Source organism: Patiria miniata, unplaced genomic scaffold, assembly GCF_015706575.1.
Source record: "Patiria miniata isolate m_02_andy unplaced genomic scaffold, ASM1570657v1 HiC_scaffold_10, whole genome shotgun sequence".
Classification (NCBI taxonomy): Eukaryota; Metazoa; Echinodermata; class Asteroidea; order Valvatida; family Asterinidae; genus Patiria; species Patiria miniata.
The window spans coordinates 15,082,974-15,110,691 of NW_024037048.1; the positions used below are offsets into that span (position 1 = coordinate 15,082,974).

The 27,718-nt window shown below is 39.5% G+C and overlaps 1 protein-coding gene and 3 long non-coding RNA genes across 4 annotated transcripts; 1 reads left to right on the top strand and 3 right to left on the bottom strand.

Annotated features, from left to right (window-relative positions):
- Positions 1-462: 462 nt before the first annotated feature.
- On the bottom strand, positions 463-26,430 carry LOC119738791. Its single transcript, XR_005272502.1, has 3 exons — positions 26,369-26,430; positions 2,176-2,346; positions 463-1,512 (listed from the first exon to the last, which is right to left on the bottom strand). It is a non-coding gene; the product is annotated as an uncharacterized LOC119738791 (long non-coding RNA).
- LOC119738798 lies at positions 5,132-6,883 on the bottom strand. Its single transcript, XR_005272504.1, has 2 exons — positions 6,824-6,883; positions 5,132-6,160 (listed from the first exon to the last, which is right to left on the bottom strand). It is a non-coding gene; the product is annotated as an uncharacterized LOC119738798 (long non-coding RNA).
- Positions 23,803-25,137, bottom strand: LOC119738805. Its single transcript, XR_005272505.1, has 2 exons — positions 24,493-25,137; positions 23,803-24,104 (listed from the first exon to the last, which is right to left on the bottom strand). It is a non-coding gene; the product is annotated as an uncharacterized LOC119738805 (long non-coding RNA).
- A 58-nt stretch (positions 26,431-26,488) lies between the features above and the next one.
- LOC119738781 (complement C1q and tumor necrosis factor-related protein 9-like) lies at positions 26,489-27,307 on the top strand (the record flags this gene model as incomplete). The annotated part of the gene is made up of 1 exon (XM_038213744.1): positions 26,489-27,307. A coding segment is annotated over one exon (819 nt), but the record flags the coding sequence as incomplete, so codon positions are not given.
- Between the last annotated feature and the right edge of the window lie 411 nt (positions 27,308-27,718).

Below are 27,718 nucleotides of genomic sequence, written 5' to 3' on the forward strand. Positions count from 1 at the left end.
AAATAAATTGAGATCAACTTGAACAGCTACACCCAAAACCAAACGAGTGATTTACATCGTCAGACTGTGTTTTACGTCTAAGCGTGCATGGGCATGTACCTGTACGTGAAAAGCCGCGATAAGTCTATCTTACAGTTATAATTAAAAAGAACTAATAGTGCATTTGAGCGCGTTAATGGTCTGCTGGACCGGCGTAAGACTCCCAATCTGGCGACTCGGGTTCGAATCCCACCATGATTATATTATTACTTAATTTTCTTCTTTTTTTCTTTCCCCAAAAATAAATTTGGTGAACTTATCATTTAAAAAAAAATGAAGTTTTGTTTTCAGAATCAAATACTTCAAAAAAATAAACACTAAAATTGTATGTTATATTCTTCTCTCTTTTTAAAAAAAAAAAAAAAAAATTTAATCCTCCATCCATGATGGGATCAAGAAATTGAAAACTATAGAAGAGACAAGTTTGGAATTTTTTTTCTGAAAATGATTTTCATTTTAATTCTTTCAGCGTTTAAAACTTTACACGTATATGAAACTTAACACATAGTTGTCACTGACTGTGTTATTATTGAAATAGTTGAAGAGCATTTTATTGCAAAAATGAAACATATGTTAAGGGTAGATATAACATTTGCAAGCATAAAAAAAACGACATGGTCAAATTTACACGAAGTACTTCACTTGATTGTTAGGGAATGACACAAAAGCTTAGCATCCTGTAAAATCATGGCTCCTGGTGTGCTGACATTTTCAAGAAAAATTGTATTTTTCCAACACTGGTTAGCCAACCAGCAGTGGAAAAAATGGCTATAAAAACAGTTCCTAATTTTTCATATTTAGTTATTTCGCGTTATCGTTGCAATTGATTACACACTGGTGAAAGGGTTCAAGCCTTCTAGACTGATTCTCTGACCTTACAATTCCCCAAAGTCTACAAATTGCTCTGCTTCATCTTAAGACTGGTTCAGGCAACCAGACTTCAAGTACATGATTGGTTTTCTCGGTTTGCCAGCATATACAAGCCCAAAACGTGAAGCCAGTCATTTGAACAATATTTGCCATAACATACTAGGGCCTAATCCTCCAAATCGATTTATTTTTGAAAAAAATGCAGCAAAGGCAAATGTTGTACATTCCCTTTAACCAAAACATTTCACGCATGTCAGTACTGCATGCATACAGTTTTAAAAACCAATGATAAGGACTAGTAACATCCTCGCTGAACATAATGTAACGCATCAGCACCTGGAACAATCTTGTCTGAGACTGAGTTGCCATGATGAAACATTCACAGCATGTCCTCCATGGATCCCAGCTGAATCAACTACTGTTCCTATACTTGCACTAAGCATCTTGTTACTCAACTGTAGATACTCATCATGTGTCATTGTCGTTGTTCTTTGTCTTAGCTTGTCTTCCTCTCTGCTGTATCGGACAGCTGAGACCCCTTGTAGCGCTGCTGCTGTTCTGTCAGTGATCTGCTGCTATGGCGGCTCAGTCATCAAATGAATCCTGATGATTAAATACATCATAAAAAAAAAAATTCTGAAATTGTTTTTAATACTGACCTTTTAATCTTGCAATGTGAATCTTCGTTTTGAAAAAAAAACAACTCACTGACATCTTTGCATTATTCAGACTAAGTTTTCCACAGGGACAGTAACATATATTCCAGGTTTTTAGTAAAAATACCTCCATCGAGCTTCATAAACAGCCCCAACAACTTCAACAAGCATGATGCTCAAGTTGCTAATAAGAGTTGCAATAATAGGCGTCAACTATTTGGTTCAAATCCCATTCAAGACAGCGTACCTATTTTTTTCCTCAAAAGCTTCCTGAAAGCCCGGAACGCACCCACTCCTTTGATCAACTTTTTGGAACCGAAATATAAAATCTGTGTCGCCAACATACCCTGCAGTCCTATAATAAACCCACACTACTGGGACCTGGCATGGAGTGCTCTGAAACATGCAAAACACAGTATTGATGAGAGTCCCAAATTTTCGGACAAGCATAAACCTGCGAAAACAATTTTGCGACCTGACACTGCCGTTTTCTTCATATATCATCTCAATGAAGGACAGTCATTGAAAAAATGATGATAAGACATGAATCTAGGACTAAGAAACATTCCCAATTTCAATGTTAGGAAATACTTCAATTTTCTTGACTCACCATAGACTTTGTACCGCTGAAGTGGCGTCAGGTTGCAACATTCTTTCCATGTCTGCTGCCCATTGGAGATCAACCTGCTATCTGTACTGCCATCAATTGCATCATATGCTGCATTCCTCTGACTCTGTGTCTTGCATCACTGGCTGCTCATGGCATGCACGTCATCAATTTCTATTAAAAACCACAGGATACAGACAGAAAGGCACTTGTATTACATAAATAAAGCCACAGTGAGTTGCTATTTGCTGGGCGTGTTTTCTTAGTTGAACCTAGCCCGAAAATTAGGGACTGTCCATGCAAACTGAAGTCAAAGTCTAGCCCGACTGCGTCTGGCCGTACAGTACTATCGCAAGCTCTGTAGTACGGCCAGACGCTCAATGCTTCCACACACACTGAATTTTTTTTTTCCGCTGATGTAGCGATTTTGCTACAGATTTTGATCAAGATTATCTTTTCGTCCAGGACACAAATTTCCATCCACAAAATGTAGATGTGTTTAACGCAAAAAATAACGGGCAATTTTGAGTCAACTTTCACACTCGGTTTCCACAAGATAACTGAAGAAATATCTGTTGCATTAACTTAGAATGTATTCCGGGATCCCTTTGCAAGTTTTCCAACAACTTTGAGGCAATTTAGATTTTTTGTTTTTTCCTCAATAAAAAAATACAAGAGGTTAGGCCAAAAAAAAAGTCTCCGGTTTCTGGTATGGAGCTTGCACAAAAAGTGGTGCGGCGGCGCGGCTTTTTTTTTTTTTTTACCTGATTTTTTTGGTTCAAATGTCGGCTGATGACTGCAAATGGTGCCCGAGTAAACTTAGTGCAAATATATGGGAGTCCAGAGAGGCCACATAAAGCTTATTCTCGACCATAACCCAATCTAAAAACACGTTAAAATTGTGCAGCAGCAGGATTCAAGTCAAACCAGTGAGTTTGGCGGTTTTGAGACATCATGTTTCATAAAAAAAAAAAACTTTTTTCATTTTGCCGACGCGCATGGCTACGGCGACGCGCGCATACCAGAAACCGGAGACTTTTTTTTTTGGCCTTAGCCTCATATTTTTAATTCAATTTGGCAAACAACAAAAACTTTTCTCCAAAACAATTATGCAAACATTCCTTGGAAAGTAGGAGAAGCTTCGATCAACATTCATCGACCCATTTTGTTTTTTAAAGGGAAAATACAACATTTGCAAATATCAAAATATAAAACTACCAAATCATTTTGAAATACCTTGCTGGACTGTTAGTGAATGACAGTGTAAAGCATCCTGTAAAATCATGGCACCTGGTATACTGTCATTTTCAAGAAAAGTGGTATTTTTGTATCAATTTCCAACGCTAATCGGCCGATCAGCGTTGGAAAAAACTGGCTTTTTTTCAAATACTGGCCCCAGTTGACCATCGCACTTGTTTGCAATCGATTACACACCTATGAACGGGTACAAGCCAGCTAGACTGGTTCCCTGATCTTACAATTCCCCAATATATGTAAACTGCTCTGTTTCTTCTTAAATGGAGTCAGGGAACCAGACTACAGGAAAATGATTGTTTTTCTTGGTTTTTATAGCATTTTCGAACCCAAAACCTCAAAAAAGTCAGTGTAACTATATTTGCTATATATTTCCGACCAGCCAATTCCATCCATTTCTGAAAATTACAGCAAAAGCAAATGATGTATATTCCCTTTAAATATCAACCACATATAACCTTATATGGTAAGGAATTATTTTGTTTCCCCTTCTTTTCTTGCGCAGTTTTATCAAACGAAAAGCAACGATTTCTGATTTCGCAATCTACCTGAAACGAAAGCTGGACATTGTTCGTTGTGCAATTTTCTGAACGACATAGACACATTGGTTACGCAATGCATTCCAAACGACGCAGATACGTCTTGAGACCATGATTATGTGCACCAAGTATAAAGCATGTTATCTTCTAGAAATAAAATCAAAAATATTTTGAGTGTTATTTTTAATAAGAATGTCTTTTATTTCAAGTCATTACCACTATCTACCACTATAGCTATAGTACGCGGGTATGTATACATGCATTTTGGAACAGTGCCCTCAATAGACAGGTAGCGTCTAAGCCCAACCCCCTCCACCCCAGCTTTTCAAACTTTCCAAGTTGGTGGCTCCGCAAATATGAACAAGAGATTGCCTCTGCTGGTCAAGAGGCCTAACTGTAGCCTTTCCACAAGGTCATCCTGACAAGCGCCGGCAGTTAACCGAGGGACGAAACAGCGAGGCGTTTTGAACGGCGACTTGACACACGTCGAGTGAGCTACAAGCGAGGTTTTCCAAATCCTAGCTTCATTCCAATACCGGATCCAGCTCTATTGCCAAGCCGCATGCCCGAAACCGGTTTACGGAACGAAGCCGGAGTTTGAGAAACGCCGGTATGTCTCATGACCTCGATGACTTTCGGTCGTTTTGTAAACATAGGCTTCGTGCCCGGCTTCGGAACAAGGCCATGTAAGGCCCCTAATCAGACAAGTGGCTTTGTCATTTACTTGTATGGTATGGTCCCACTGGTATGGGGGAGGGGAGGGGGAAGGGGGGGGGCTGTGATCGTTCAACTATCCCACCCCACCCCCATCGTCGCTACGTCATTGCTTCAGAGATTATTATAAATCGAGGTGGTTCGCAATACAGAATGGCAAACTCTGGTATGATTTGTCCGGATATCACCAGGGCTAGTTCAGGGTGAATCGTGCGCTTTATGCGGAGGCCACAAACTAGCAAATGTAGGAAGTCTGGTCGTTCCATACAAGCCTTTCTCGTTTAAATCACTTAACATGCTTTATTGGAACTGTGTCATTACTTTAGGTAGTGAACGTTTGCTTTTTAGGTCCATCATCACCGGTCATACATTCTAACATTTCTGGAAATGATTATTCGAACTGGGAGATATTCAAGTGTAAAAACCTTTTCCACATTTAGAAGGCCACGATTATGATTTTCATTTTAATTCTTTCAGCGTTTAAAACTTTACACGTATATGAAACTTAACACATAGTTGTCACTGACTGTGTTATTATTGAAATAGTTGAAGAGCATTTTATTGCAAAAATGAAACATATGTTAAGGGTAGATATAACATTTGCAAGCATAAAAAAAACGACATGGTCAAATTTACACGAAGTACTTCACTTGATTGTTAGGGAATGACACAAAAGCTTAGCATCCTGTAAAATCATGGCTCCTGGTGTGCTGACATTTTCAAGAAAAATTGTATTTTTCCAACACTGGTTAGCCAACCAGCAGTGGAAAAAATGGCTATAAAAACAGTTCCTAATTTTTCATATTTAGTTATTTCGCGTTATCGTTGCAATTGATTACACACTGGTGAAAGGGTTCAAGCCTTCTAGACTGATTCTCTGACCTTACAATTCCCCAAAGTCTACAAATTGCTCTGCTTCATCTTAAGACTGGTTCAGGCAACCAGACTTCAAGTACATGATTGGTTTTCTCGGTTTGCCAGCATATACAAGCCCAAAACGTGAAGCCAGTCATTTGAACAATATTTGCCATAACATACTAGGGCCTAATCCTCCAAATCGATTTATTTTTGAAAAAAATGCAGCAAAGGCAAATGTTGTACATTCCCTTTAACCAAAACATTTCACGCATGTCAGTACTGCATGCATACAGTTTTAAAAACCAATGATAAGGACTAGTAACATCCTCGCTGAACATAATGTAACGCATCAGCACCTGGAACAATCTTGTCTGAGACTGAGTTGCCATGATGAAACATTCACAGCATGTCCTCCATGGATCCCAGCTGAATCAACTACTGTTCCTATACTTGCACTAAGCATCTTGTTACTCAACTGTAGATACTCATCATGTGTCATTGTCGTTGTTCTTTGTCTTAGCTTGTCTTCCTCTCTGCTGTATCGGACAGCTGAGACCCCTTGTAGCGCTGCTGCTGTTCTGTCAGTGATCTGCTGCTATGGCGGCTCAGTCATCAAATGAATCCTGATGATTAAATACATCATAAAAAAAAAAATTCTGAAATTGTTTTTAATACTGACCTTTTAATCTTGCAATGTGAATCTTCGTTTTGAAAAAAAAACAACTCACTGACATCTTTGCATTATTCAGACTAAGTTTTCCACAGGGACAGTAACATATATTCCAGGTTTTTAGTAAAAATACCTCCATCGAGCTTCATAAACAGCCCCAACAACTTCAACAAGCATGATGCTCAAGTTGCTAATAAGAGTTGCAATAATAGGCGTCAACTATTTGGTTCAAATCCCATTCAAGACAGCGTACCTATTTTTTTCCTCAAAAGCTTCCTGAAAGCCCGGAACGCACCCACTCCTTTGATCAACTTTTTGGAACCGAAATATAAAATCTGTGTCGCCAACATACCCTGCAGTCCTATAATAAACCCACACTACTGGGACCTGGCATGGAGTGCTCTGAAACATGCAAAACACAGTATTGATGAGAGTCCCAAATTTTCGGACAAGCATAAACCTGCGAAAACAATTTTGCGACCTGACACTGCCGTTTTCTTCATATATCATCTCAATGAAGGACAGTCATTGAAAAAATGATGATAAGACATGAATCTAGGACTAAGAAACATTCCCAATTTCAATGTTAGGAAATACTTCAATTTTCTTGACTCACCATAGACTTTGTACCGCTGAAGTGGCGTCAGGTTGCAACATTCTTTCCATGTCTGCTGCCCATTGGAGATCAACCTGCTATCTGTACTGCCATCAATTGCATCATATGCTGCATTCCTCTGACTCTGTGTCTTGCATCACTGGCTGCTCATGGCATCATGGGCGGAAATCCCGGGGGGGACAGGGGGGACACGTCCCCCCCATAAATTTGGTAAGGGGGGACACAATGTCGAATGTCCCCTCCATGTTTTCATGTGTAGGTATGGGTGGGTGACCAACCATGGCAGAGTCTTAGGGAAAAGCCTCTTTGATAAGTCGCTAGTTTAGTTGTGGCTGAGAACCAATTTGGTTTTCTTGTCGGTTCGACCACGCGGCTCTTGTACGCCTAGCCTACCCACGTACATGTACTGTACGTGCGTGTTGGTTCATGCGGTATACGTTATACACAATGTTGCCTGCGTACGTCATATAATTTGCTACTCCTATTTCGGCCCCACTCCGGCCCGCAATCGCTATGGTAGACTTGATGACAAGTCGTTAGACTATAGTGGTTTATGTCCGTCATCGATCAGCGCCAAAATCCGCATACCACCGCCGTTCATGCAACGTCAGCGCTACAACCATTCATGCAAAAGTCATGTACTAACGCGCGGCATGGTCAGTCTGTGTCTAATTCGGACTTGACTAAGACGTTTTCAAGCGAATATTCATATATGCAGCCACTGCAATGCATATGCATGATGTTTCCATAGCGAGGGCCAATAGTAGCCCATCTGGCTTACGAAGAAACACCATTATTAATATGGGGTTAATTATTACACGATCATTTTCAAGTTTCCAAGTTTCCTGTCTTTGAATAAAAGGAGTAATATTTAAGTAATTATGGAAGTTGAAACTGTTACGAATAATTGTAAATCCCTTCAGAAAATGAAGTGCGCGTCGACTGTAAACGTAAGCTCCTTTTGGCCCATGTGGCTTGTTGTAGTTTAACTAATCACCCTGAAAACGAACTCGTCCGCGGTTTGTACCCATTTTTAAGGTTACAGAACCGCAATGACAACATGCCCGATGCACACAATGAGGTTTAGAAATATATTGTTGCATTATCAAGGGGGCCATGACCCCCCCCCCCCCCAAAAAAAAAGAAACAATTTTTTTTTTATGTGACATCGCAATAAAGGCAGGCAATGAGTACACCCCCATCTTTATTTAAAAAAAAAATGGTAAAAGTGGTCAGAAATTGCCTCAGATCGCACCACAGAGCATCTAGAATCCAATTTTTTTTCGGGGCCCTTAAGCGGGCCTCGAAACCCCACGCCGTAATTTTTTGGACCCACTTTTTGGGGGGCCCAAACTTTTTTTTGGCCCCCCTAAAAAAGTTGTGTTCTGGATCCGCCCTTGCGGCGGACGCGATTAAATTAAACCACTCATTACAGACTTGATTTCAAGTCTCTCGCTATGGCTGCCATACCCCATGGCAATATTACGAGTGGAAAGTTGTCCGTTCAGCAGTGGCGTAGCCACCGGGGGGGGGGGGGGCGTGGGGGGGACCGCCCTCATGAAACCTTGTCGCACCCCCTAGTCGCCCCCCCCCCCCCAACTGAGATTTTGAGTTTCTAAAAAAAATATCATTGATCTACATGACGCCATAGGCGTCAATCCTGGGGGGGGGGGGGGACAGGGGACATGTCCTTCCACACCTTTTGAAGAGTGGGGGACACAATATCAAATGTCCCATCCCCCCATTTTTGAACTCGTGTCTCATTTACAGGGCCCTATTATGTACTACGATGCATCTTTTGCTTAGAAAATATTGGTTAAAGCGGTCAGAAATTGCCTCAGATAGCACCACAGAGCATTTAGAATCCAAAATTTTTCGGGGCCCTTAAGCGGGCTCCGAACCCCACGCCTATAGCTCAGAATTCTGGTAGCTGATTCAATGACTCCAACCTCGAAAACAATGTTCACAAAATTTTCTTATGCCTTTAGCTGAGAAAACCTCGAAAATTATGTTTAAATTATTATCTTTTGTGCTAAGATAATTATTGGTTAAAGTGGTAAGAAATTGCCTCAGATCACACCACAGAGCATCGAAAATCCATTTTTTTTCGGGGCCCATAAGCGGGCCCCGAACCCCACGCCAATAGCTCAGAATACCGATAGCTGATTCAATGTCTCCAACCTCGAAAACGATGTTCAAATAATTGTCTTTTGCCAAGAAAATATTAGTTAAAGCATGGAAGAAAATCGTAAGAAATTGCTTCAAGTCACACCACAGAACATGTAGAATCCAATTTTTGTTCGGGGCCCTTAAGCGGGCCCCGAACCCCACGCCGTAAGGGCTTCGCGCTTGCATCAGTTATGATCAAGGTATGCCCCCCCCCCCACTTTTGAGAAGCGATTGACGCCCCTGCTTGACCCCCCCCCCATGAAATGTTCCAGCCCCCCCCCCAGCCCCCCCCCCGCCCCCCCCCCCCACTACTGAAAAAATCCTGGCTACGCCATTGCCGTTCAGCCTGTGACTTTTTGTGAGTAATATAATTTCAGGGAGAAAAAAAACCTGTCCCCCCCACGTTCAAGGAGCGATTTCCGCCCTTGCATGGCATGCACGTCATCAATTTCTATTAAAAACCACAGGATACAGACAGAAAGGCACTTGTATTACATAAATAAAGCCACAGTGAGTTGCTATTTGCTGGGCGTGTTTTCTTAGTTGAACCTAGCCCGAAAATTAGGGACTGTCCATGCAAACTGAAGTCAAAGTCTAGCCCGACTGCGTCTGGCCGTACAGTACTATCGCAAGCTCTGTAGTACGGCCAGACGCTCAATGCTTCCACACACACTGAATTTTTTTTTCCGCTGATGTAGCGATTTTGCTACAGATTTTGATCAAGATTATCTTTTCGTCCAGGACACAAATTTCCATCCACAAAATGTAGATGTGTTTAACGCAAAAAATAACGGGCAATTTTGAGTCAACTTTCACACTCGGTTTCCACAAGATAACTGAAGAAATATCTGTTGCATTAACTTAGAATGTATTCCGGGATCCCTTTGCAAGTTTTCCAACAACTTTGAGGCAATTTAGATTTTTTGTTTTTTCCTCAATAAAAAAATACAAGAGGTTAGGCCAAAAAAAAAGTCTCCGGTTTCTGGTATGGAGCTTGCACAAAAAGTGGTGCGGCGGCGCGGCTTTTTTTTTTTTTTTACCTGATTTTTTTGGTTCAAATGTCGGCTGATGACTGCAAATGGTGCCCGAGTAAACTTAGTGCAAATATATGGGAGTCCAGAGAGGCCACATAAAGCTTATTCTCGACCATAACCCAATCTAAAAACACGTTAAAATTGTGCAGCAGCAGGATTCAAGTCAAACCAGTGAGTTTGGCGGTTTTGAGACATCATGTTTCATAAAAAAAAAAAACTTTTTTCATTTTGCCGACGCGCATGGCTACGGCGACGCGCGCATACCAGAAACCGGAGACTTTTTTTTTTGGCCTTAGCCTCATATTTTTAATTCAATTTGGCAAACAACAAAAACTTTTCTCCAAAACAATTATGCAAACATTCCTTGGAAAGTAGGAGAAGCTTCGATCAACATTCATCGACCCATTTTGTTTTTTAAAGGGAAAATACAACATTTGCAAATATCAAAATATAAAACTACCAAATCATTTTGAAATACCTTGCTGGACTGTTAGTGAATGACAGTGTAAAGCATCCTGTAAAATCATGGCACCTGGTATACTGTCATTTTCAAGAAAAGTGGTATTTTTGTATCAATTTCCAACGCTAATCGGCCGATCAGCGTTGGAAAAAACTGGCTTTTTTTCAAATACTGGCCCCAGTTGACCATCGCACTTGTTTGCAATCGATTACACACCTATGAACGGGTACAAGCCAGCTAGACTGGTTCCCTGATCTTACAATTCCCCAATATATGTAAACTGCTCTGTTTCTTCTTAAATGGAGTCAGGGAACCAGACTACAGGAAAATGATTGTTTTTCTTGGTTTTTATAGCATTTTCGAACCCAAAACCTCAAAAAAGTCAGTGTAACTATATTTGCTATATATTTCCGACCAGCCAATTCCATCCATTTCTGAAAATTACAGCAAAAGCAAATGATGTATATTCCCTTTAAATATCAACCACATATAACCTTATATGGTAAGGAATTATTTTGTTTCCCCTTCTTTTCTTGCGCAGTTTTATCAAACGAAAAGCAACGATTTCTGATTTCGCAATCTACCTGAAACGAAAGCTGGACATTGTTCGTTGTGCAATTTTCTGAACGACATAGACACATTGGTTACGCAATGCATTCCAAACGACGCAGATACGTCTTGAGACCATGATTATGTGCACCAAGTATAAAGCATGTTATCTTCTAGAAATAAAATCAAAAATATTTTGAGTGTTATTTTTAATAAGAATGTCTTTTATTTCAAGTCATTACCACTATCTACCACTATAGCTATAGTACGCGGGTATGTATACATGCATTTTGGAACAGTGCCCTCAATAGACAGGTAGCGTCTAAGCCCAACCCCCTCCACCCCAGCTTTTCAAACTTTCCAAGTTGGTGGCTCCGCAAATATGAACAAGAGATTGCCTCTGCTGGTCCGCCTAACTGTAGCCTTTCCACAAGGTCATCCTGACAAGCGCCGGCAGTTAACCGAGGGACGAAACAGCGAGGCGTTTTGAACGGCGACTTGACACACGTCGAGTGAGCTACAAGCGAGGTTTTCCAAATCCTAGCTTCATTCCAATACCGGATCCAGCTCTATTGCCAAGCCGCATGCCCGAAACCGGTTTACGGAACGAAGCCGGAGTTTGAGAAACGCCGGTATGTCTCATGACCTCGATGACTTTCGGTCGTTTTGTAAACATAGGCTTCGTGCCCGGCTTCGGAACAAGGCCATGTAAGGCCCCTAATCAGACAAGTGGCTTTGTCATTTACTTGTATGGTATGGTCCCACTGGTATGGGGGAGGGGAGGGGGAAGGGGGGGGGGCTGTGATCGTTCAACTATCCCACCCCACCCCCATCGTCGCTACGTCATTGCTTCAGAGATTATTATAAATCGAGGTGGTTCGCAATACAGAATGGCAAACTCTGGTATGATTTGTCCGGATATCACCAGGGCTAGTTCAGGGTGAATCGTGCGCTTTATGCGGAGGCCACAAACTAGCAAATGTAGGAAGTCTGGTCGTTCCATACAAGCCTTTCTCGTTTAAATCACTTAACATGCTTTATTGGAACTGTGTCATTACTTTAGGTAGTGAACGTTTGCTTTTTAGGTCCATCATCACCGGTCATACATTCTAACATTTCTGGAAATGATTATTCGAACTGGGAGATATTCAAGTGTAAAAACCTTTTCCACATTTAGAAGGCCACGATTATACACGGGCCGTATATGATGCGTAAAGTTCATGGAAGTTTATTCAACTGTATTTTATTTCCTCAAAGTCCCAATCAATGAGCAAAGCCTACCTCAGGGGCAAAACTACGGGGACACGGGGCATTTACCCCACCCCCTGTGGAAGCCGGCCCCAGCCCTCCCCCGCCCCATTTTGAAAACCTGAATTAAAACATTCACTGTAAGCTGTAATAATACGTTTATTTTGCATTTAGTGCAGCCTTTGAAAAAAAAACACGCACCTCAGGTGCCCTACCCCAAGTTAAACCCAAGTTTCTCCGCTGGCTTGAGTACGATTTAATTCCTCATAATCCCGAATATATCCACACAATTTAATAGACTGAAGCGCCAACTGTACATTGAATGAATCACGGCCGGTGTATACGTCACTTGTCTATCCACCAATCACAGTTTGTCGGTGACAAGTTGGTGACGACAAGTCGGTGACCACAAGTGAGTGGTCTGTGACTGACAGATTGTGTGTGTCAATCATAAATTCCATATTTGGATGTGTCACCGACATCCATACAATATCCACCAATAAGAAGCGGCCATTTCAATCTCGGTGACTAGTTTTTATGGTGACTATATAGCCTCAACGACATTAACATTGCTTTCATATCATTAATATGAAGCGAGTCGGTGATGTGTGATTGACAGCGCACAGGAGCCATGCAATCACAATCCAGGTCCGAGTTTTTAGTCACTGCTCAGGAAATCGATGGCACTATTTAAGACATGTGGGGCCGTCCACCCTTCACATCAACCACAGGTCACCTTCGGACGACAACCAGAGAGAGAACTGACTGCAAGAACAAGATTTTGCTCGGTGAGTGTTTGAAACAATCATTTTTCCTCTGAAGAAATTTGTTGTTTTTGCACAATGTGTTTGAATCAATGCGGGATTCAGATTTTGTTGAATGTTGCTGATTCAATGATTCTCCAAACAGCGAGCGCGGTGGTAGGCTTGATATTTTCCCGTCTTTGTGTGCTTGTGAAAATGTGGTAGCTTGAGGACTGAAAAAAACCCCAAGATTTTTATGAACAAATTGTTCTTTTTCATTTCACTATGACTCTGATACACGTCTGCTAACAGCAAAACCAGCGCGCTAATTCCGATCCAGAAGTTGTGCCTTTTCCCAACGACCACTTTGGAGTTGATAAAGTATTGCGATAATTTACAAATGTGTTTGAAATTAACTTGTTCAGACGGACTTTGTTTGTGCATAACATTCACTAAGCCCGTCTGAAAGAGTTAATTTCAAACACTTTTGTAAATTATCGAGCTATTTTATTTCAGCTCTTATAATGTAAACAGTTGGTGCGGATGCAGACCACGGTTTTGCGAGTTCAAATTTCAAGGCAATAAAAATGAGGAATTCCTGTCTGGCAATATTTCCGCTACTACTTCCATTGTGCACTCTCAAAAACAAATTGTCCAAATACTTACTGGTTTCTTTACTTCTTGAACAAAAATCATTTGGATTCTTGTCGATATGGATAATACACTACGAAGTCACATTTATGGGCTTTTTTTTATTTAGGTTCGACTGTTAGGTTGGACTGTTTTCTGACCGCAGTTTTTCGCAAGTATAAAACATCAAGTTCCCTGCTGTGATTCAGAACAGTAAAGATGTATTGATCATTCAAAATAATATTTCAGAGGAACTACAAATCGGTGTTTCACATTTTCGGTTTCCAAAAAAAGTCTCTCAAAACCTGGACTCTTTATAACCTGGCCAATATTTTTGGCATGATCAAGCACACTCTTATTTTTTGCCTCTTTTTTTTCCTATTGACTTTATCGTTTAAATTTCCAAACATGAAATCCTAGTGCAATGTACTCACATTATTTCCGGATATCACTCAAACTCAATCAGAATGAAAAGTTATTCGGAAGTTGGTCACGGAAGAACGTATACAGGTATCCGGACATCTCAAAATGCCGGTCTTATTTGTGTTATTATTTGTGGGTATTCTCAGTGCCTTTGAACTTTGTTGTTCAACTGGCATTTTGCTATAGTTCACAGTGCGCCATTCCGGTTTCATCAAGTTACTTTTAAGCATTGCAGGATAAAAGTGTCACTGGTCAGAATAGACTAGAGGGCGCAAATACAAACGCACTGGATCATGATGATGCACACAGTTTTATACAAGTTCAATAGCTGGATGCATTTTGTAGAATTCATGGATAGATTTGATTTTTGGAGAACGCATTTGAGATAAATAGTCAACCCAAATTACATTTTTACTGAACAGACATTTTTTGGCCGTATTGTACTTGTGGAATTCAGCCATGCCTCCCCACCAAACTCCAAGTTATCTCCTAGAGGATTTTTAATGACTCATATTGTTGTTGGTATTTTTTTCAGCCAGCAACCCGCTTAAGTGTTGAAGAGTGCTTCTGCGAGAGAATTCAAGAACTGTGCTTAGGTGAGTGTCTGTTGACATTCTCTTCATTCAAGCATCAGAATAGAGCAGTGATTTGGTAGGAGACTGTTCCTTTTTTCTATGCATTTAATCTTTTTGGTCCAAATTAGAAACCAGAAAACGTCATTCAATTACCTCTACGAAAAAAATAATCCTGGCCATGATGGTTAGGCTTCTCAATTATCCCTTCTAAAAAAATATCCTCCAAGCCATAGTCTCCTCAATTATCCCTTCTAAAAATATCCTCCTAGCCATGATGGTTAGTCTCCTCAATGATCTCATCTAAAAAATATCTTCCAAGCCGTGATGCTTTGTCTGTTCAATAATCTCGTCTAAAAAGAATTCCTCCAAGCCATGATGATTACTATCCTAAATTATTATCAATTCTAAAAAAAAAATAGCTTCCAAGCCGTGATGGTTTGTGCGTTCAATAATTTCTTCTTAAAAAAAAAAATCCTCCCATTCATAATAGTTAGTTTCCTCAATTATCCCTTCTTAACAAAATCCTCCTAGCCATGATGTTTAGTCTCCTCAATTTTCCCTTCTAAAAAATCCTCCTTGCAGTGATGATTAGTCTCCACAATAATTATCCCTTTAGAAAAGATCCTCCTATCCATGATGGTTAGTCTCCTTAATAATTATCACATCTAAAGCATATCCTCCTTGCCAGGATGATAGTCTCCTCAATTATCCCTTCTAAAAAATATCCTTCTAGCCATGATGGTTTTCATTTCAATAATCCCTTCTAAACAATATCCTCTTAACCGTGATAAGTCACCTCAATTATCCCTGTAAAAAAAAACCTCCTAGCCGTGGTGATTAGCCCCCTCAATTATCCCTTTTCAAAAAAAATATCCTCCTAGCAATGATGGTTAATCTCCTCAATGATCACATCTAAAAAATATCCTCCAAGTCCAGATGATTAGTTTCCTCAATTATCTCTTCTAAAACATATCCTCCAAGCCATGATGGTTTTTATTTTAATAATCCCCTCTAAAAAAATCCTCCTAGCCATGATGGTTTGTCTCCTCAATTATCCATTCTAAAACAATATCCTCCTGGCCATGATGGTTAGTCTCCTTAATTATCCCTTTAAAAAATATCCTCCAAGCCATGTTGGTTTTCATTCAATAATCCCTTCTAAAAAAATCCTCCTAGCCGTGATGATAAGTCTCCTCATTTAACCTTTCTAAAAATATCCTCCTAGCCATGATGGTTAGTCTTCTCAATTATCCCCTTAAAAAAATATCCTCCAAGTCATGATGATTAGTGTCTTCAATTATCACATCTAAAAGATAACAGCCAAGCCATGCTGGTTTGTCTGTTCATATAATCAATAATAATAATCTTCAATAATCCCTTCTTAAAAGATACCTCCTTGTCATGAGTGTGAGTCTCCGCAATTATCCCTTCTAGAAATTATCCTCCAAGCAATTATGGTTAGTCTCCTCAATTATCACATCTAAAAATTAATTTCCAAGCCGTGATGGTTTGTCTGTTCAATAATCTCGTCTGAAAAATATCCTCCTAGCTGTGATGGTTTTTATTTCAATAAGCCCTTCTAAATAAAAATATGCTCCTAGCCATGATGAGGAGTCTCCTCAATTATTCCTTCTCAAAAAATATCTTCCAAGCCGTGATCGATAGTGTGTTAAAAAATCTCTTCTAAAAATATCCTCCAAGTCAAGATGATTAGTCTCCTCAATTATCCCTTCAAAAAATATCCTCCGAGCCATGATGGCTTTCATTCAATAATCCCTCTGAAAAATATCCCCCTAACCGTGATGAATAGCCTCCTTAATTATCCCTTCTAAAAAAATATCCTCCAAGCAATGATAGTTAGTCTCCTCCATTATCCCTTCAAAAATACCCTCCTAGCCGTAATGATTAGTCTTCTCAATTATCCCTTCCTTCTAAAACATATCATCCAATCCATGATGGTTTCCATTTCAATAATCCCTTCTACAAATATCCTCCTAGCCGTGATTATTAGCATCCTCAATTATCCCTTTAAAAAATATTCTCGTAGCCATGATGGTAAGTCTCCTCATTTAGCCTTTCTAAAAAAATATCCTCCTAGCCATGAGGGTTAGTCTCCTCAATGATCACATCTAAAAAATATCTTCCAAGCCTTGATGGTTTGTGCGTTCAATAATCTCTTCTAAAAAAAAATCCTCCCATTCATGATGGTTAGTTTCCTCAATTATCCCTTCTAAACAAATATCCTCCTAGCCATGATGGTTAGTCTCCTCAATTATCCCTTCTAAAACAATATCCTCCAAGCAATGATTGTTTTTATTTTAATAATCCCCTCTAAAAATCCTCCTGGCCATGATGGTTTGTCTCCTCAATTATCCCTTCTAAAACAATATCCTCCTGGCCATGATGGTTTGTCTCCTCAATTATCCCTTCTAAAACAATATCCTCCTCGCCATGATGGTTAGTCTCCTCAATTATCCCTTCTAAAAATATCCTCTAAGCCATGATGATTAGTCTTCTCAATTATCCCTTCCTTCTAAAACATATCATCCAATCCATGATGGTTTCCATTTCAATAATCCCTTCTACAAATATCCTCCTAGCCGTGATTATTAGCATCCTCAATTATCCCTTTAAAAAAATATTCTCGTAGCCATGATGGTTAGTCTCCTCATTTAGCCTTTCTAAAAAAATATCCTCCTAGCCATGAGGGTTAGTCTCCTCAATGATCACATCTAAAAAATATCTTCCAAGCCTTGATGGTTTGTGCGTTCAATAATCTCTTCTAAAAAAAAATCCTCCCATTCATGATGGTTAGTTTCCTCAATTATCCCTTCTAAACAAATATCCTCCTAGCCATGATGGTTAGTCTCCTCAATTATCCCTTCTAAAACAATATCCTCCAAGCAATGATTGTTTTTATTTTAATAATCCCCTCTAAAAATCCTCCTGGCCATGATGGTTTGTCTCCTCAATTATCCCTTCTAAAACAATATCCTCCTGGCCATGATGGTTTGTCTCCTCAATTATCCCTTCTAAAACAATATCCTCCTCGCCATGATGGTTAGTCTCCTCAATTATCCCTTCTAAAAATATCCTCTAAGCCATGATGATTAGTCTTCTCAATTATCCCTTCCTTCTAAAACATATCATCCAATCCATGATGGTTTCCATTTCAATAATCCCTTCTACAAATATCCTCCTAGCCGTGATTATTAGCATCCTCAATTATCCCTTTAAAAAAATATTCTCGTAGCCATGATGGTAAGTCTCCTCATTTAGCCTTTCTAAAAAAATATCCTCCTAGCCATGAGGGTTAGTCTCCTCAATGATCACATCTAAAAAATATCTTCCAAGCCTTGATGGTTTGTGCGTTCAATAATCTCTTCTAAAAAAAAATCCTCCCATTCATGATGGTTAGTTTCCTCAATTATCCCTTCTAAACAAATATCCTCCTAGCCATGATGGTTAGTCTCCTCAATTATCCCTTCTAAAACAATATCCTCCAAGCAATGATTGTTTTTATTTTAATAATCCCCTCTAAAAATCCTCCTGGCCATGATGGTTTGTCTCCTCAATTATCCCTTCTAAAACAATATCCTCCTGGCCATGATGGTTTGTCTCCTCAATTATCCCTTCTAAAACAATATCCTCCTCGCCATGATGGTTAGTCTCCTCAATTATCCCTTCTAAAAATATCCTCTAAGCCATGATGATTAGTCTTCTCAATTATCCCTTCAAAAAAATATCCTCCTAACCATGATGGTTTTCATTCAATAATCCCTTCTAAAAAAATCTTATAGAACTGCGCCTGGAGCACACCTTTTTGAACCGTAGCCTTTTTGTTTGTGGTCTTTGAATCAACATGCGATTCAGTTTCAAATTCTCCCTATTATAATTAACTTTGTTCGATGACGTCACAATGCTGAATTGTCGCAAAGACGTTTGGGGTCATTCAAAGAACATCTACGGCTGCAGACCAGCAAATAAACTGCCATGGACCTCAGTGATAAATACCCCCACTTGTAAAGATCAGGACAAATACTCACAACTCTGCAAGGTGTTTGAAACACCCTTCAAATTAAAGCTTATTTCATCATCTTTCATTGTCTGTTCAATTTTTGCGGTATGATCCGATGACCTTTTTGGAACAAAAATTCCATCCAAAGATGATGACCCTGTAGTCCTGTAGCCAATCGCCCAAGGCACAATATGCCACTTCACAAAACAATGAACACTCAGGTTTATTAGGACAAAAGATATTGCTCAAACAGGGGCGGATCCTGGAATTTTTGTAGGGGGAGGGTCAGGCTCCTAAAAAAATTAACAAATTGTTGTGACAGGCGAACGGGTAATATTTTGTGTGCATGTTTCACAGCGGGGGCTGGGGGGGGGGGGGGGGGTCGGCCCCTCCCCACCCTCTGGATCCGCGCCTGTCAAAATATTTTGTCAAATTTTGACCTGAAATGCTTGTAATTTGATGTATGATGACGTTATGACGACGTCAATAAAATATCCACATCTTCACACTAAGGTTCATGTTCACACCAGGTTTCGTCTTTCTGCAACTTCTTTTGCATTTTAAATTCACCTAAATTTGACCTACCAGTAACCCCGGAAGGAAAGGTTAGACGACTTTACCTTCGAATAGCAAAAATGTTTATCAATCTTTAGTCAATCAGATTTCAAAGTGTGAACATGATTGTTCATTTTGTTTATGAGGTTTTGCAGTGAAATTGCTTGTAATAAGATACCTGATGACGTCATTATGACGTCAGAGTATACAAAAGGTACACCAGTGTTGATGTTCGCTCAAGGCTTGAAGTTTATACCATGTACTGTACGGTTCAGAAGAAAAGCCGTAGATAATTATTGTCCGAAAAAGAGAGAAGAAAGAAATATATTTCTTAACATTTCCAAACAATGATCGGGTAGTACCCGATCACCCAAATATATCAGGGTTTTGTTGTTCGGAATGAGGAATTCCTGTCTGACATTATTTCCGCCTCTACTTTCATTTCGCACGCTTCAAACTAAATTATTGTTCACATACTGACTGGTTTAGTTTTTGAAAAAGTTGAAATCTTGTCACTATAAATGGATAGCACACTGTACATTCACGGAAAGTTGTATTGTCAAAACAAAGGCTATCAGTAGGACTTTTGCTAGTCATATCTATTAAGTTTTTTGAAGAGTTTAAAACATCAAGTTCCCTGCAGATTTCAGAATAGTTTTAACTGATTGTGATTAATGCTTAAACAAATTCACGCACTTTTAATACTTAAAAAAGTTTCTTTCTTTGGTTTAAAGAAGATATATTCCGCAAGCTCCAACCTTTATAAATAACCTCACCCATAAAATCAGTATGATCAACCACCCCTTATTTTCTTCCTCATTTTGCCATTTTAATGTTATCAATTTAATTTTAAAACACGGAAACTCTGGTGCAATGTACTCGCATTGTTTCCCGGCAATCACTGAAACTAATTCAGGATCAACAGTTATGGGGAAGTTGGTCACGGAAGAACGTTTATCAGGAAATCCGGACATCAAAAACATTCCTGTCTTATTGTGTGTTATTGCTCAAGCAGTACCCTTTCAACTTTGCCATTTCGCTAGAGTTCACAGTGCGCTTTGATCATCAAGTTACATTCAGCAGGATTAACGAGTCGTGAATATAGAGGGCGCAAATACAAACGGACCGGATCGTGATATGATGCACACAGTTTTAGACCAGTTCAAATTGCTTTATTTAACTGGGTGAATTTGTAGAAATCATGTGAAGAGTTGGTGTTTGTACAAATTACTCAAGCTTTCTGTTCGCCTGAAGAGATTGAAGCAAAAGCTCTCGATGAATTCACTCATGTATTTGCATGTAGGGTTCCACTCAGCATGCCGCTGAGATTCTGTTGGATATTTGGACAAACAGCCATATTGATTTTTGGCTTATTTTTCGAAAGTTTTTGGTGATTGGTACAGATTTTCACAAATCTGAAATATTTTGTGAGACAAGTTGATGATATACATTTGACCAAAACAGAGAAATTAAAGGGATTATTTTTGTGGTTCTTGTCACTGAATTTCGTTGCCAACACACGTTAATAGTCTGCCCACCGGCACACTATTTCGAAAACGTCTTCATTTTTTTAAGACGATATATCTTGTCGGATATAACACTTTACAAACACGAAATAATTCAGTGTCAAAAACAAAGCTGTTCAGATTCGACTGGTTTTGAATCAAATTTTGGATGCATTTCTTTAAAGAGCTCATTACATCAAGTTCCCTGCTGTGATTCACTAGTTGAAATTGATCGGGATACGCACTTATTCAAAATAATTCACGCACTTGTAATAGTTCAGGTAAAAAATTACTGCGTTAACATTTTGGTTTAAAGAAAACAATCTTGCGAATGTTCGTTTCTTTAACCTAAACAGTATATAGGTATGATCAACCACCCCCTTATTTTCTGCCTCGTTTTTTCCCTGTTTAATTTATCATTTTAGTTTTTAAACATGAAATCCTGATTCGATGTACTCACATTGTATTCCGGCAATCACTCAAACTAATTCAGGATGAAGAGTTATGGAGAAGTTGGTCACGGAAGAACGTTTATCAGGAAATCCGGACAACTCAAACATGCCTGTCTTATTTTGTGTTATCATTTATGTGGATACTCAGTACCCTTTGAACTTTGTTGTTAAACTGTGTCATTTCGCTAGAGTTCACAGTGCGCCATTCCGGTTTGATCATCAAGTTATATTTAATCACTGCAGGATGAACGTGTAACTGAATATAGAGGGCGCAAATACAAACGGACCGGATCGTGATGATGCACACAGTTTTATTCAAGTTCCAATTGCTTAATCTAGTTGGATTCATTTGTAGCAATCATGTACAGCGTTGATGTACGTCTGTACATATTATTCGTCCCTTCTGTTCTGCTGTCAAGGGCGGATCCAGAACACTTTTGGGGGGGGGGGGCCAAAAATAATTTTGTCCCCTAAAAGTGGGTAAAAATAATTACGGCGTGGGGTTCAGGGCCCACTTAAGGGCCCCGAATGTTTTTTTTCTTTTGTTTGATTCTAAATGCTCTGTGGTGCGATCTGAGGCAATTTCTGACCACTTTAACCAACTTTTTTTGAGTACACAGATAATGAAAAAATATGGGACATTATTCGGTTAACAAACAGATGGTGGCTGATGCTAGTAGTCAAACCGGTGCGCTGATTTCCAATCCGGAACATAATTATTTTTGTAACGACCGTACCTTGACTGCGGTGCCCACCTGATTTCCGCCGCTACTTCCTTGGTATGAGATCGATTGTCCTTGATAATGCAGAAAATGTATGTCCATTGTGATGCCTACAATTTCAAATGCAAGCAATTAAAAAAGAAAACATAACAATTTAAAAAAGAAAACATAACAAATCAATTTGCTTTTGAATCTTTTTTTCGTGAGAAGCAACAAAATGGCTTTAAAAACTTAAGAAGGTCGCAACTAACCTGTTGAAGTTTCAGCTCAGTGGATACTATCATTGAGAAAAAGCAGAGAAAACGTATGTACTATTTTGTTGGATTTCGTAACTTGATTCCGTTGCCAACACCTTAACAATTCTTTTTTAATTTTAAAAACACCTTCAAAGTTTTCAAACGATTATAACAGGCAAAATACTTTCACCGGGTATTTGATACCAGTCTTATCTTCACTCTCAGCATTGCAAGGTTTCTGTCATTAAATGTTCTTTTCCGGGCAATTGCAAATGATCCTACGTGGCCTTAAATTCTTTTTGCATACAGATTTCTCTCAGAAAATCTGGGCATTTGTTTTGGTAGTTACTGCGTTTGATTCGAAAATATTAAATCCTTCAAAGAAGACTTGAATATTGTTGCTCGTGCGTGGGTCTGTTCGGGACTGTTGCATGCATGACGCATTCCGCTTAAAAATATATTATCAATCCAGATCACATTTCGCCCGACAGAGATTTTGATCTGGGGGTGTTTTACTTGTGAAATTCAGCTATGCTTCCCCAACAGCCCCTAAGATATCTCCCAGCGGATTTTCAATGACTCATTTTCGTTGGTATTATTTCCAGCTCGCAATCTGCTGAGTGTTGAGGATTCCCTTCGTGATAGAATTCAAGAACGTTCCATCGAGGCGAGTGTCTGTTATTTGACATTTTCCTCACTCAATCATCAGAACAGAGCAGTGATTTTGGTGGGAGAATGTATTTTTTTCTCTATATTTATACACCTTTTGGTCAAAATTTTAACAGAAAACATCGCTCGAGTGATATTCCCTCCCTATAACACCCACCGTAGAACTGTGCCAGACATTTTGGCCTGCAGTCTTTGCAAATTCCTCGTTAAACTCATCAGGGTGCCTCGAACTTATAGCGGAAACACACTGAAATTTCCTTCACATTTTATTTTTTGCAGGTACATCAGTTGGCAAAAAAAGAGAACTAAGATGAAAACAAATATTGATCACACCATATTTAGTTGCTGTGTAATCAGATTCTTTGGAATTTGTCTTCTTTTGTTTATTTTTTAAATCGGAATTGTGTTCGCAACCGTTGTCCTAATTTTTTCTTGATCGTTCATCACTTTGTAATTCGTTTGTGACTGTTTATCAACTTCGGGAATCATAACATATAGGTTTTCCCGTTCAAATTCGCAACTTGTTCGTCCAATCTGAGAGACTGTTCATTACATTGAAAAAAGGTCGCATTTAGCGCATTCGATTTTTTAAAAATATTTTACACCCACCAAAGCGTGAAGGCAACTTTTCGTGCAAAAGAAAATCCATTTCTTTTGTTGGTTTTCGATTTTGCACTGAGTGTCGGCGAATTTGTAAGAGGAAGTATTCATTTTCAACGAAAGTGCAATGGAATAAGGAGTCTATTTAATTTGCAATTCGCAAATCGCCAATCGTATTGGCCACAAAAAAAAAACAAATTAATATGATTTTTTTTTTTACTTCCAAAGAGGGATTACAGCAATTAACAAACTGGTGACTTAATTGTCCTTACATAAAAATCTGTATTTTGACATAGTATTTGTCACATCCCAGGGTTTGCCCACCCCATGAAATGGACCTTTGGTTATAGTCACCATCCAATGAACCCTGACACTCAGAGAAAACTAGGCCTTCACTCTTCTCTTTACAATATTTATATTTATTTACAGACTTATCATACACACGATTTATATTCCTTATTGAATTCAGATTAAGGGGCAACTTCCAGTATTTAGTACAATCACAAATATTAGTTACAGCATAGAAAAGAAGTGTCCGAGTGTCTCTTGTTGTCTCGTGTCCAGCAAATGCTCTATGCCCGTAGCTTTCCCACTAGGCCAGCGGAGTCCACACGGTCCTCTGGTCCCGCCGCTGCAGTCCGGTCTCACTCCTCTGGTCACGGGGACGCAATCCCAAAACCAAGATCAAAAGCCCTGAAAACATAGCAATAACAGGGACGTGTTCTCTATATAGTTTGCCAATATGTTAATATTGTACAATAACTAATCAAGCAATATCAAATTTGTTCGCCAAAATATCCAAACATTTCTGCGTAACAAAATTATGTGTTTGGCCAAATTTCCTCAAACGCAACTAGCACCTTCGTAGGCCAACACTTGTCGTTTTTTTTATGCAATATAAGCCTTATTGTATTTTATACAAAATTAATGCCAAGTTCTAGCCAATACATTTCACACTTAATCTTTTCAAAATCTCATAAAAATTAGTCTCCAGTTATTAAAGTGATATTATGTTTCCCACAAAATGAATAAATTAAGCAAAGTTTAATACAACAATAATTACATTTATGGTTTAACTTACAGGAATTGAAGGACTCCTGGCTTATACGCTGCTGAATTTTCTATACGCTGGTTCGTGAACTCTTATTAGTTCAGACTCAATGAGCTCTCATTAGCTCTGCTGCAGGCTGGCTATGCATTGCCCTATCTCCCTTGGCTTCTTAGTCTCAAAAATCACTTCGAGTCTGGCCACTGCCTTCTACTCGGAATTTCTCTTAGCAAGTCCTTTCTCTTACAGTTGCCCACGCTTGTATACCCAAAATAAAATTAGTCCTATGCATAAATTAACATGATAAGTTTATTCTGTCCACTCAGGCTTCTCATTGCCTATTTAAAATTCACATTTGAGTATTACGTAAGCCCCATTGACCAATAACAAACGAGGTGTGGCTTAATTATTTAAGCGTCACAGGCTCAACAAAACATGGTTTGGCTAGCTCACCTATCCCCGGAATGTTGGGTATGAGAGCCTCAAATAAAAGTACATTGTGTTACCCTCTACATAAAACACATTCCAAATTCCAACTTCCAATGTACTAGATTCAGGCCACATAAAATAAATGTTGTTTCTACAACTCCAATGTACTAGATTCAGGCCACATAAAAATAAACTTGTTTCTACAACCAATAAAGAGTAAATTCGTTTTATTAAAATAAAGTCACTCTGTGACAGTATTTTATCGGCGAGTGTTCTAAATGTATTTCCTTCTATCACTTTAACACTTTACATTGATACAGTTCTGTTCTGCTTTTTTCATATTCCCTTCCCAGGCATTCCGATCTTTGAAATAGCTGTACATTCCTTAATCCAAACTTTTCAAAAGCCATGTCATTTTATACTCTGTTGTATCACTATAATACAATACCTTGCTCATGCAACTTCCAAATATCATTGAACTGTGTTACTTTTGAATGCAAATGTTTTATTATTAAATTAGCAAAGTGTGAAATTGGGCGGGAAACCCTATAATATTTCATATTGAATGAAAGATTTCATTGCTGCTTTAAACTACAAAGAGAACTGGAGTTAAAAGTAAATTTGCCTGGCCAAGTGCAACAAAAGCTTATAAAATGCCAACGAACTTTTGACCGAGTTCCTATAGTGTCTCAAAAATAGATACATGCCTATAAAATGATTGGAAAAATCGTTTCAATAATAACGTGTAAACAAATTGAAAGCTAATTTCAAGAATCAGTCAATTCGAGAGAAATTGAACAATGCGACATTAAACAGGTTGTTTTTCTTGACGAATTCGGCCGAGAAAACCTACTATTTTAAAAACTTGACCGTAATAACTTGGTGAGAAATTTTTCCTGTTTTGGGATGGCAATGTGTCCCAATGAGAAAAAAATCTCACTCATTTATCTTAATTGATAATAAAATAGTATTAAAATGTAAACTTAACCAGTATTCGTTTGTATATTTTTTTCAGCCTTCACTGAATTCCTTGTGATCTCTTCTTGGACCTGATCTTCAAGAACGAACCATCGAGGTGGGTGTGGTGAGGTTTAATTAATGATTCTATCAGGACCGGGAAAGGGGCAAGATGTAATCCGGTCCCCCCCCCCCAAAAAAAATACTACAGCTCCGGAACGCTTCGCCCTATCGGAATGCATTTTGGTGACCTTTCTTAACTCTTATTGGCGGGCGAAATAAAAAAATCGATTCGATGGGTTGCCATGACAAATGTTAGCCCCTTGATCCCTCATACGCCACTGTTATATAACAACGAAAACATTCTTCGAACAATGATTCCTCCAATCTCATTTTTTTGGGGTTTTTTTCTTCAAATCTGACGGCGGATTGTCATGAATATTAGATTAGTTCTCCTGTTTATCAAACCTCAATATTTTTCTCCTCTTCCGTTTTTAAAAACTATTTTAACTCTAAATCTCACCTGATTTGTTTCAGTTTAATCATTGTTATTCTGTACAGAATGAAGATCTTCGTGGCAACCGTTCTTTCAATCGCCCTCCTTCTGGGTAACTCCGTCAACCTCCGAGCTTCCGTTACTGGGCCGGTTGCCTCGGACGGTGATGGTCCTGCGTCTCAGGCGGGCCAAACGTGCTGCCAGGAAACAGCTGCAATTGTCGGAATTTTACAAGGGTCAAAGGGTGATGCAGGTCAAAAAGGAGAGCCGGGTGACGACGGCAGAGGCCTGCCGGGCAAGATGGGACCAAGAGGATTTGTGGGGCCAACCGGGGAAACTGGTGTCAAAGGTCAAAAGGGTGATATCGGCCCCCGGGGTCAGCGGGGAGCACGTGGTGTCAAAGGTCAGTTGGGGCTCCAAGGTCGTACTGGTATTGCAGGCGAGCCAGGGCTAATCGGACCGATTGGCCCTCAAGGTGACACTGGGCCTAAAGGTTCAGTCGGGCAAACCGGTCGGACTGGTGTCAAAGGTCAAAAGGGTGAGCCAGGGGAGGCACCAGACGACTCCAACCAGCGGGTAGCATTCACCGTGGTGAGGACGAGCCCCTCGGATACCTCTACGAGTCACACCCGTTTGCCCTTCCAGGCGACCGAGACGCTTCTGCCGGGTACCAGCTTCGATCTCGAGACCGGCACGTTCACGTGTGGTGTGCCGGGCACCTACGTGTTCATGTTTTCTGTGCGCAAATCTTCTTCCAGCAGCAACCTGTACGTTCATCTCCGGAAGAACGGCGACGCGGTTGTCTCTGGCTATAGCACTGATTCAAGTCACTATGAGCAGGTGTCTGGGAGCGCGGTGGTGGTTCTGCAGCGTGGAGATACGATGTATATCACAATGCGCGGTAGGGCGTATAGTGATTCCGATCACAGGACCTCATTCAGTGGCTTCCTCCTTTACCCAGAATAATCAAAACAAATCCAACACATAAAGATACACGAGCATCGTGTTGCTGATTTTTTTTAATCGCTTTCCATTTTGCCGAAACAATAACTAATGAATTAAAACAAATAATGTTCCATGACAATGTCACAAAATATCATTATTAATGTTTTTGCATTGCGCATGCGCCGATCTGTATACTACAATGGATTTGCCATTTTTTTTGGACTTTCTGCAAAACAAAATATTTAGCTTTATGCATGAGTATTGAGATATGGTGAAAAGTATGCGTTAAGTTTTTTGACGATTTTTTTTTGGTACCCATTGTATGCCTATCGGGAAGTATTTTGATGGAATATTTTTTCAAAGCAAGCTGGGTCATTGTTTTTTTTTTGAAACAAAAGGTTTGCAATAAAGCAGTGCCACCATATGTATCCA